General features: G+C 41.9%; 1 protein-coding gene across 10 annotated transcripts in view; it reads left to right on the top strand.

Annotated features, from left to right (window-relative positions):
* The window catches only part of Osmr (oncostatin M receptor), a 70224-nt gene that overhangs the window by 5481 nt on the left and 52467 nt on the right, over positions 1-12276 (top strand). For 4 of the 10 annotated variants that reach the window (XM_029567797.1, XM_029567795.1, XM_029567796.1 and 1 more), the window contains exons 2-3: positions 6881-6993; positions 9187-9272. In XM_029567797.1, the coding sequence (XP_029423657.1) occupies positions 9200-9272 (73 nt within the window). In that variant the 5' untranslated portion in view covers positions 6881-6993; positions 9187-9199. Of the gene's footprint in view, positions 1-4663; positions 4769-6880; positions 7165-7194; positions 8244-9186; positions 9273-12276 lie in introns of those variants that run through there. The other 6 variants (XM_029567793.1, XM_029567792.1, XM_029567791.1 and 3 more) reach the window with 6 other exon arrangements.

Below are 12276 nucleotides of genomic sequence, written 5' to 3' on the forward strand. Positions count from 1 at the left end.
ATCCTAGTGATATCTGTAACATGTGATTGGCAGGATGTATAAATTGGTTTCTTTTAATATTGCATGCTGGGGACTGGGGAGATAGCTTAGTTGATAAAGTGCTTTCTAGGTAAGTATGAGGACCTGAGTTTGATCCTTAGAACTCATATTTAAAAAGTTGGGCATGGTGGCATGTGCTTGTAATCCCAGCACTGGGAAGATAGGGAAAGGCGGATCCTGGAGCTCACTGGCCAGCCAGTTTAGCCTAATCAGCCAGCTAGCCTCAGGTCTTAGTGAGAGACCCTGTCTCAAGAAACAAGGCGGATGGATGGCTCCTGAGAAACAACACTTGAAGTTGACCACTGACTTCACACACATGCCCACAAATATGCACAGATGTGACCATGCAAACACACATACACAAAGATTACATGCTAAGGAACCAAGTTAAAGTTGTTTCCCTTTCTCCCTTTCTTCTTTCCTCCCTCCCTCCCTTAGTTCTTCCTCCCCTCCATCCTCCATACCCCCATCTCATTAAAAGAAACATTAATGAGAGTCTTAAAATATGACACCTAGCTCTATTTCTTGATTAGAAACAATTGAGGCAATTGACTATGTGAATTATTTAAAAGTTGATTTAAGAAGAGTCATAAAATATATCCCATCTGAATATAAAATCTGGTCTACTCAAAGATAAGCCACAGTTGTAAGTGGCTCTGCAAATATGAAAATAATAAAGACTATTCAGAAAAAAAAGAATCATCAAAAAAGAATATTCTGGTAAAGACAGAAAGAAGTTCTGCTGCTGTGTTCAACTTTCCAAAAGACCCAAGTCAGCAACACAGCTGTGTTCTTATGAGTAAAATTCTCATGTACTGTGTTATCTTGGTCCTTGCTTTCTGCTTCCAGCCTAGTGAGTGGGAGGTTTAGGTTAAATTAACTTCCTATATAAATTCAGTGTCTACCCATCAGAAGGGTGGTGGTATGTTCTTCCACATAGGACATTGGTTACATCTTGCATTGGGAATGCATTACTAACATTTGTTTTTGGAGGCTAGCAGCTCACAGAGTTTATATGTAACAGATGACACCCTCCCAGGCTTATCCAAGTCCTAAAATTGACTAAGCTCTTTCAAGTTTGCTTAATAGCCATGGGTTAGAATAAATGACAGATCAATGTCAACTTGTTGATCCTCCTGGAGTGTTGGGTGCAACTGAGAGAACAATAGAATCAGTCACTTCTACTTTTGAAGCCGTATGTGCATGTATAAACAGACCAGCAGGTTCTGTGAAGAATGCCTTATGCTGCAGAACCATGTGACTTGAAAGTGTGTGTTTTTTTTCTTTTAATTTTATTGTATGTGTGTGCATGTATTGCCTGCATGTAGGTAAATGCACCCTTGTCGTGCAATGCCCGAAGAGGTCAGAAGAGGCTGTCAGATCCCCTGGGACTGGAGTTACAGACAGTTGTTAGCTGCCATGTGGGTGCTGAGATTCAAATCCCTGTCTTCTGCAAAAACGATCAGTGTTCTTAACCGCTGAGCCACCTCTCCAGCCCCAAAAGGGTTGTTTGTAATTTCGCTCATCCTCCCACTTCCTCTCTCCCATTCCACCTCTAAGTTTATGTTTGAGTAGACGGGGGTTTTTGGGGGCCAATTTGGATCCTTTAGGTAGAAGACTACAAGACAGAAAGAAGCATAGGGGAGATTTACTGGAGGCATTCTTGTGAGGGACAGAGTAGATTAGAGTGAGCACTGGCAGACGGCTGTTAGAACAGTGTTCATCTGGCACCTGTGAAAGCAGGCAGGGAAGAAGAAAGGGAGAAATGGTTGCTTGCCGCCATGGTGCAGTTCTGAGAATGTTGTGGCTAGACCTGTGGAAGTTGTCCATTAGGGGAGCTCACTGCAGGTGAAAGGCTCGGTTCATCACTGGGCAGTGTGGCTGTGCTGAGCTGTGAGTTACAGTGGTCTTGTGAGCACCTCTCTCCTCTTTGAGGAGCTCTGGGTATAGCTGCCTCCCTTTTCTTCCAGAGATGCTCTTGTAAAAACACTATTCTGAAACTTAATTTTCCACTCAATATTCTGGGATATTCTTTCATGTCAACACATGTGTCTAGTTTATTCTTCTCAAATGTTGTACAGTTTTCCCTTGTAGAAATACACGGTAATTAAAAATGACCAGTTCCTTTAGATGGACATTTGATACCTTTATATTACCTGTAGGGTAAAACTCCAACAATAAAATTATAGGATCAGTTCTAGAACAAATAAATGCACACTAATAGATATAGTCAAATTCACCTCTATAAAGTTTCCCTCTTTGATTGTTAATGATTTACTGGAGGCATTCTTGTGAGGGACAGAGTGATGATTTTGTGAACTCTTAACAACAAGCAGTATTAAGACCATGTTGATTTCTGCCAATTTGATATACACAGATATTCATACATACAATCACTGCTTTGTTGTGTTTTGTTTGTTGTTACTGTTCTGAGACAAGGTGTCACTGTGTAATCCTGGCTGTTCTGGAACTTGCTGTGTAGAATAGAGCTGCCCTTAGATGTGCAGTGATCTTCCCACCTCTACCTCTCATGGGCTGGGATTACAGGCATGTACCATACTACTGTTTTGAGTTGAATTTCTTTAATTTGTAGCACTCTTGTAAATTGTTTTTCATATGTGCATTTCCTTCTTTTCATGCGTTACTTATTTATGGTTTTCTATTGCTGTTTGTCTTTTATCTTATTTCTAGAACATTGTATAGTGGGAATAGTAACTGCCACATATATTTCTAGTTAGTACTAAAATTTTTAAATGTGTATGTAACCAGGGGAACAACCTTATCTTTATCACTTGTGGGTTTCATGTGATGCCTTCTAGATTATTAAAAAAATCCAACTGTTTTATTCAAGTGCTTTTAGTAGTTTTATGCTCCATAATTATATCTGTTTATCTGGAATATATTTTGTTGAAGGGAATAAGGCCCTGGCAATGATAAGATTTACTGAATTTCCTGCATGTGGTCTCTCATATTCCCGTTTAATCCTCATGCCCACTCTATAAAATAGGCTATTCCATTCTCATTTACAGAAGAGGAAATTTCACCTTTGAGGACTTAACTAAGTTGCCTTTGGTTACACAGAAGCTAAATGCTAACAGTCTAATATTTAATTCTTAGAGCTTCCTTTTCCTACAAACACCCACGTTATTGTTCCAGTATTGTGAGTGGGAATAATATTTTTGAATTAAATTTTGGATTTTCTGAAACGATTCAAATACCACGATTAACATATATGAAATTCCTGTATCTCTTTTGATTAAGAATATTCCTTGGATTTATGGTTTCCTTTTTTTTTCTTCATCTACCAGTTAGAGACTCAGCATTTATTTAACTTATCTGTTTGCTTATTTATTCATTCATATTTTAGTTTTTTGACAGACTGTCTCCCTGTATTCCCAGCTGGCCTGGAACTTGCTACGTAGACCAGACTGACCCTGATCTCACAAATATCCACCCACCTCTGCCTCCCGAGTGGAGGCACCATGCCAGGCTAGAGACTCAGCTTTAACTCTAATTGATGCCACATGTCCAGAAATCTTTAACTGTACATTGAACTTTCCATGGCATCTGTCCTGGTAGTAGAGCTTTAGGAAGAAGAGAATTGGAGGGAGTGTAAGTGATTGGTCCTATGTAGTGATGATGAGGCCCCTTCAAAAGGGCTCCCAAATCTGAATGGCAGTGCCCTTGAAAAGAGTGGACAGCTGAGTATGAAGATGGTGGAAGACCTCCTGCAACCGGCATGCCACTCTGTAGTGCAGCATAGACTCTTGTGATTGATTTCTAGTTTTTCTGTGTTGATATTGGAAACAATTTTGGTATGATTTCAATTTTTAGAAATATCTTGAGACATGTGGTCTAGTATATAATCTCTCCCAGAGAAGGTTCCAATTCTAAGAATAGAACTGTCATAAACTCACACACCCAGGCACGTACCTTTCATGAATGGCTTCCTTCTTTAAAATAACATTTGCATATGTCAGTGGGTCACCCAGTCAGTTTTTGGAGAATTGGGCAACACACTCAAGTTTGGGGAAGCAAATGACTCTTGCCATTGCTGTGTCTCATGAGGATTATTTATGGTGGAGAAACTTCCCAGGAATAAATGTTTTAGTCATGGCTGAGCAAGAAGCGCTGGGAAGGGAAGGCAGACTGTATGTCCTTTGGAAGTTGTGTTTTATTTCACATGTAGTATTCACACTGAAGGACATTCAGAGGCTCTTCACCGAGAATCAGATTTTGAAGATAAGATTTGAAGTTAAATGAGTAGTCATCCCCCAGCCCCCCAAGAGTGCCGAAGATGATGAATTGAGTAAATATTTGGCAAAAGTAAAAAGCCTTGAAAAGGAATCAATTAGTTTTTTCATTAAAATAAGTTGGAAACAAAGAAGAGAGAGTAGGAAAAATCGGTACCAGTTTTCGTTCATTTTCCAGGTGTTTCTGGGCTGGCAACCATATCCTGGATCTCTGATTGACAGTGAGTGTAAAATGTGCACCCATCCTCCAGTGGCACATAGTTCTTTTTGGAACTGATATGATCTGGGAAAGAACAGATTTGGAGGAAGGACTCAGTGGTGCAGACAGACACACTTCCCTGATTTCCTTTTCTTACTGGAAGTTAAAAGTGGAGGTCCTGCTTGCTGAGAGCTGTTGTGTTTCTGAGCCTGCCATGTGGGCAGCAGAGGTGCCTGTGCATGGTGTGCCATGAGCAATGGGGATCTTGGCTCCACAGGTAGGTACTGGCTTTCCAGCCCACCCCCACACAGCCTTCATCCTTGAGAGTGCTGGAAAGCTGACCATGGTGTGTGTGTGGGAGGGGCAGAGGGAAGTAGTAAAGGCTGTGGACTACCCAAAGATTTGAACTTGGACTTTGTCTCCTTTCTATCTTTATTCCTTGCCTTGGCAATCATCTAGTCCCATGTGTACCTGGCTTTCTTCTACTGAGGGACAGGAATTCTCTCCAAATTGTGTATTCATCTGGTGACTTGAGGTTTCCTCTTTCTGGTCAACTAAGCATCTCAAACTTCTGTCTCAAATTGAACTTTTGATAGAGGCCTGCCAATCCCTCCTGCCCAGTCTTCTGCTTTGCTATATAAATGGTGATACTATTCTTCAAAGGGCTTGGGTCAGAATTCCTGATGTCTCATTTGGTCACTATGCCATGCCTTGTCAGCTCTATCTTTAAAATCTCCCCTCCCTGCTACCACCCCTCACTACCTCCACAGTGAAAACCCTGCCTTAAGCCCTCCATTTTCTCTTGGACTGTTGGCTCTGACATCCCAGCTTCTGTCCCTCTTTCCACTCCTGCCCTTCCAATTCCTTCCTCATCTCCAAGCTCTAGTCTGTGTAATTAGCCTACGAGATTCCTCTGAAAAATCTTCCAGTGCTTCCAATCTAACTGTTGTCATAGCCCAAGTTGTTCAAATGTCATGCCTGCTCCTTCTGTTTTGTTCTGTGCAGCCTTCCATCTTACCCCTGGCTTCCCCCCTTATGCTCTCCCCCCAGCACATCTGCCTCCTAGTTGGTCCCTGAGTCTGCTGGGTACTCCCCCACCTCAGGGTCTCACCAGGAAATAGATAGAAGCTGCCATCAGTTGCCAATAGTTCTCAGGCAGGGTTGGGGTTTCTTACCCACTTCCCCATTTCTATGCTGGGATTTTTTCTGGTTTGAGCTTGCATAGAACTTGTACACGCTGTCACCATTGCTGTGAATTTATATGAGTAATTGACAAGATGTGTAGAAAATTTCTTAGTGGTGGATACCTCCTCTGGCTCTTATGATTTTTCAGCCTCCTCTTCCACAGTGAGTTTTAGGAGGCAGAGGTTTGATGTAGGTGTCCTTTTCAGGGACAAGCAGTCTTCACCCTCTAGGAGACTCAATCTCATTTAAGGGTGAGGCACTTGATGGTTTGATTAGGCTCCAGCGAATGAAGCTATAATGAAGAGCATTTGGGGGACACAAACCTGTGTCTATAGGCTTTAATATATATTTATATATACTTATAGGGGGTAGTAAGGGAGGATACAGAGGGGATCTAAATATGGCTAAAATTTTTTGTATCAAATTCTCAAAAATTCAACAAAAAGGGAAAATCCATATTAATTTAAAAAAGAAACAGGCAGCACCTTCAGACTAGGGTTTTATGAGAAGTGCATAATGCTGTCCCCCAGGGCTTGTGAGTTAGTGATGTCTATTTCTCCACATGTTCATCTCTGGCTGTTGTTGGGATAGTTTTTCCTGTGGGGCTTCTGACAGAGAGCTCCATGGAGTCTCTTGAGATGTTCTAGCTGCCAACACCCATTCTGCACATTTTGAGGAACTTTACTCATTTTGCCTAGAGGATTTCAAATGACAAGTAGGACTCGGACTCCTGCTGCCCGTGATCCTCAGCTTGAGGGTGGTGGTTGTTCAGTGACACCACTAGAAGTAATGCAGTCGTCTCCTCCATCTGCAGGGAGCACATTCCACACCACCAGTGGGTACTCCAAAGGAATGATAGAGCTGACTTTGTATGTACTGTCTTCCCCTGTACAGTACATGACAGCATAATAAGACATGTAAAGTAAGCCATTAACAATGATAATAACAGCACAGACTATTGATAACAATAAACTGTAGCAAAAATTATTAAAACTTACTGGGCCAGCAAGCTGATTCATCGGGTAAGGGCACTTGGTGCCAAGCCTAATGACCGAGCTAGATTCCTGGAATCCATATGGTAGAAGCTGTCCTCTGGTCTCCACATGCACACCATGACATGTGTGCTCTTAAATAAAAAAATCATATAAGAACATTTAAACTTTCTAATTCTTTATTTCTGGAATTTTCCCTGTCTTATTTTCAGACTGTGGTTGACTGTGAAGAAGCAAACCTGAGAGAAGTGAAACAGCAGGGAGGGGACTACTGAAGCCACTGAACTGAGGTGCTGATCGTGACCACCGAGTTACAACTTGCCTGGCAAGTATAAAGCTGTGTGCCTAAGAAGGAAGACCACAGGAAGTCAGGAGGAGGACCACTGACATCCTTTCCCAGGATTCACAGCCCAACAAGTGTGAGAGAGCAAGAGGGCGGGAGCTCCCAACACCACCATCCTGTGATTGCTAAAGACTCTCCTGTCATACCCAAATGGTGCTCCTTGATGAATACGCATATTTTCCACTTATGTTACCTGATGACTTTTAGTCTCTAATTTCTACTTTCTATTAAAGGGCAGGTGGCTTCTGATTTTCAATACTATTTCTGCACCTATGATTTTTGTCACATGTACAATATTTAGCTTCGTGAGGAAACTCCATGTATTTGGAAACATTTTAAATAGTTCTTCCATGAAGAGAATGTTTGGTGGTGTTCTCAGCAACTTTGTAATTTTCTGCTTTCAAATGTGCTACGTGAAATGTCCTTCCCACGGTGGCCATGGCCATTCTGAGGGCAGATCAAACGTGAGGAAACTGTGATGCTGTACCTGGACCTAGGCCAGAAGGGGCCCTCGGAACAGTGTCAGACTCTTCCTTCTGGACATCTTCCTTTACTTTCTTAGGTTCAGAACCTGCACTCTTTCCTGTTAAATAGGCAGTCCTCTGGCTTTGAAAATTAGTTGGACTATGAAGGTTTAAGTAGAGATAGGGAGAAGGTATGCATGGAATGGTATGTGCCGAAAGTAGAAAGTAGCAGAAAACAGTGCTGACAGGAAAGGGACCGAGGGCTGTGCTGAGCAGGCCGGCCTGCTTCCTCAGTGGTCTCCTGTGCAGGCAGTGTCGACCATCATAGAGTCATTTATCTGTGCAGCTTACCCCATTCCTGTCTTTGCTGTGGTTCCAACTGACCTGTAAAACACATCTGAAAATAAGCAGAGAGCATAATGGTGGAAATTGATAAACTGGCTCATCAAATTTCTAGATTTGGATGAAATCTGGGCACGTAGACAAAAGCAAAAATTGGCTTTCTATGAATTGTGCTGTGAGTCTCTCTAGTGACTCAGAGACCTAAGTAGAAAAGTGAAGATTAACACTTCCCCAGACTAACACACTTGTTCTTAAGAATGGAGTGGCCTTCCTGAGGTCATCATGCTGCACTCTTGCTGCCCTCAAATTGTTCTGGGATCAAAGCACTTTATGAATCAGTGAAGCTCTTGACCTGCAATTTTACAGCTTTCTTGGAAGGCAAGGAAAACCGGAAATTGTGCCTGACCGATGTCAAACTGTCTCCTGGTAGTGTATACTGATCCCTTTTCCCAGGTTGAGTTTCAGTGAAGGAGATAGGGAAGAATGGAGAAGCTCCGGTAGTTAATTTAAACTGAGCTCTTTTCAGACTATGATATTTGTTCTCTTCCTTTTTTTATTCTCAATTATCTATGTTTTAATTTTACATGTGTGAGTGTTATGCCTACATGTATGTAAGTGCACCTGTGTCACGTAGTGCCTGTGGAGGCTAGAAGAGGGTGTCAGATTTCCTGGAACTGGAGTTATGGATGGTTGTTAGCTGCCATGTGGGTGCTGGGATTCCAACCCAGGTCTTCTACAAGAGCAGCCAATGCTTTTAACTGTGGTGTCATCGCTCCAGTCCTCAGCATTTGCTCTTTTTCTAATCATCTTTTTATTTTCTTAATTTTTAACTTGTTTTCTGCTTTACTGTAACACTTTGCTTGGTTTGAACGACTTAAATGAATTGACCTGTCAATGACCTATTGCCACCAAGCCTCAGTTTGCCACCAAGCCTCAGTAGCACACAACACGGAAGTCTTCATGATTCTCAGTTCTGGGTTCGGTGACTCCTGCCTGGGGCAGCTCAGATGAAAGCTGACACAGAGTCCGCCTCATGCCCTGCTCATTTTCCTGGCTCTAACAGAGTAACCCAAAATTATTTTCTTCCTATCAAAGGTGGAAAACAAGAGTGAGAAGAAACACCCAAGGCCCCTTGAGGCCTAGGCTTCTGACTAACACATCGTCAGTTGTGTCTCATTTATGACCTAAGAAACCATTTCGTGGGGCAGTCTCCCTGCAAAGGTGTAGCAGAAGAGGCTTGGATGCAGGGAGAGGAGAAGCATCCCATCACGAGAGCCCTTAATCCCATCATGGACCACAACTGGTCCAAGAAACTGACCAGAAGTTAAAGCTAAATAAAATTTTCCTTCTTGTAACTTATCTTTTTCAGAAAATCAGAACCTATGGCTTTCTCTGTGGTCCTTCAGAAAGCATTCCTCTTAGCTTTGCTGTCCTTGAGGGCTTACCAAAATGAAGGTAAGTTCTGGAAACAGCAGCAAAGAATATTGAAGATGAACCAACTGGTACTTGGGAAAATAGTTAAGCAATTCTCTTTACTTGGGAGTTAACAAAGAACTCACATGAGATGTGTGAGCTGCCTTGAGTGTGGCCTCCCTCATCCTGATGGTATGTTTAATGGGCCACTCCTTAGTCCCAACTTTTTGGTGAGTGGTCTGCTCATTGGAGAGGTCAAGAATGAACCAGAGCCCACAGAGCTTCATGATGGCTGTGTTTTACCAGGAATGCTGCTGAAGTAGTTCCTTCCACACCCAGCTGGGAGAGGACATGGAACATACCAAATTAGTTTTGGCTTCTGAATTAGGAGAAATTGTCATGTGATGCCCCTCAGCTACATTTCCTTAAGACTTGTTGGGCCTGTAAAATAAGGCTGCAAGCAACGAAAGTTTGTGAAGCAATAGAAACTCACTTAAGTCTGTACAAGGTAATATCCTACATGCTGAAATGCTGTATATAGTTAGAGAAACAGTATTTGTTACTTACCTCTCCCCAACAGAGGGCACTTTGGAATAAATGGGATTTGTGAATGTGTATGGATATGGATAGACATTTTATCAGATATGCAGGGACACTTCGCTACTTTGAACTTATTTAAATACAGATTCTTAGATTTAGAAAGAGTTCTTATTAGTTCATAGACTTCTACTGCATTCATCTGTATTTTACCAAGCTTTCCATTCTCTTCTTCGCCTGTTTAGTCTTTGCTGTACTCACTTTGTGACAAAGAATACACATGTATGCCTTTCAGAATCACCCACCCAAGTCCTGTTCATGGATTCATGAAAACATGTTTGCAAGGAATATGCACATCATCTCTTAGAACTGTGAGAAAAGATGATGTGGGACAAGGAAGAGATTTAGTTCTGCTAATACTTCAGTTTCTGCCTCATATCTTTTAGACCTAGGTTTGTTTTTGGTCTAGGGTGCTTGGGAATGTACTATTTTTATAGCTTCTTAAATATCAGCTTGTTGAGCTGTGGCTGTGAGGTGACTAGGCTTTCTTACCAGGAGCATGTGAGGCTCTCTCTCCCTCAGTGTGTTTTGCCTGTTGGAATCTAAATACATGGTAACTGAGTGGAGAGCCTGAGGATAAAGAGTGTTCCCTGCTGACCAGAGCCCCTGATTCTGAGACAGTCCACTTCCCCAAGTCCTTGTACTCAGGCACTCCCGAGCATTCACTGCAAGCTTTTGCAGTCTTGTTTTCCTAGTGTAGTCTCATCATCTCGTAGACCTCTCTCTCCACGGTATGCTTTCTGCATGTTAGGTACTCTGTGGCTCCCTTCTCAGCTTGTGTTCTGACCAATCCTGAGTTTCTCTAATTTCCTACCACCCCATTTTCCATTTCTACTTCCAGCCTTCCCCACAGGCCTTCCTTGGGGTCTTTCCCTTCACCTACAATGTGAGGACTTCCTTCACTGCTGTCTTTGACCAAACCTCCACTCAAACTAGTTGGCTTGTGACTTAACCAACCAGCCAGGTTCAGGTTAGAGACTGTATTTCAAATAACCTTGCCTGACTTCTGAGCAATAAGGTGCAGGCAAGACCCTTCAGTTAACCCTGGGTGCATTTCCATCAGCCAGAAGTATTGACTGAAACATTTTGATGTATCTTCATGTCTTTGGGTGTATATACACACAGATAGATGTAAATATGTGGGTTTTTACGTATTTATTTACTGTGTGTGTGTGTGTGTATGTGTGTGTACATTTTTGTCACACTCATTCCACAGTGGATGTATGAAAGTTAAAGGACAGCTTCTGGAAGTTGGTTCTCTTCTTCCACCATATGGGTTTCAGAGATCTAACTCAGGTCGTCAGGCTTGGCAGTAAACACCTTTACCCACCGAGCCATTTTGCCAGCTTCTAATATGTGCTTTAATAAAGGGTAAATCATAATTATGTAGAGAAACATAATTGTATGTGTGAGTATATACACACAGAGTATAATCTGTATCTATCTCCAAGAGTTCTTTTCTTAGCTTCAGTAATTAATAAAAACAGGATAAGCATCTCTCTTTGATGTTAAATGCTGTAGGATCATGTTGTATTATGGACTGCATAGCATTCCATACTGGGAATGGATCACACATTAGTTCCTGCAGCAGCATTTGGGCTGGCCAGAGAAACTTGGAGGGGAAAGTGAGAGAGGTGTTTGTGGCTAAGCCCAGGCCCGAATCTCCAGCTGGCCTCTTTGGCCACACGCCAGGGTCATAGCATGGAGCCAGAAGTCTGGGTCTGTTCTGGTATGTGACATTGACACAGTCACCCATTCCTTATTTTAAGCTCATTTCCTGTTTCTGAAAATTCAGTGGTGTTGGATTTATTAATCCCATGGTCCCTGTGGTTTTGCTGGCTTTGCCTTGGCATTTTCTTATTTTTTGCCATATTCTTTCTGACTGATTAACTCAAGTACTGCAGTCATTCAACACACACTGATAATATATGTTAGTGTAAATCACTCCTTTTTCGTTAAAAGCAGCATATGACAACTTTGTAGAGCTCCCAGAAACAAAGTTAGGTGGGTAGTTGACTCATTCATTCATCAGCTGATCATGGAATGTCTACACTCACAGTGTATTGTTAGTCCTGATTTCCCTGAGCTAAGTAAGACTTAGTCACACCCTTGTTTATGTCACAACCACAGGAGACAAACAGCCTGGTACTGCCTGTTGTGATCAGTGCTCCAAACCACGGGTGAGAAAATCCATGGAGGAATAGTATATTCTGAAGTGTTCCTACAGTACAGGGAACCAAATACCTTTTTAAAAAAAATTATTTATTTAGTAACCACATACTTAGAAGAAGCATTTCATTACATTGGCATTGACATATTCAATAACAATTTTCTGAGCTAGGCTGCATCTCTTACAAAATTGGCTGTACATTTTTAGGTTTACAGTTGAATTATTACAGTTATACAATATTGTACTCAGTATAAACCCTATAAGACATAAAATTGAATG

Source organism: Nannospalax galili, unplaced genomic scaffold (assembly GCF_000622305.1).
Source record: "Nannospalax galili isolate Female #2095 unplaced genomic scaffold, S.galili_v1.0 scaffold139, whole genome shotgun sequence".
NCBI classification, from domain to species: Eukaryota; Metazoa; Chordata; class Mammalia; order Rodentia; family Spalacidae; genus Nannospalax; species Nannospalax galili.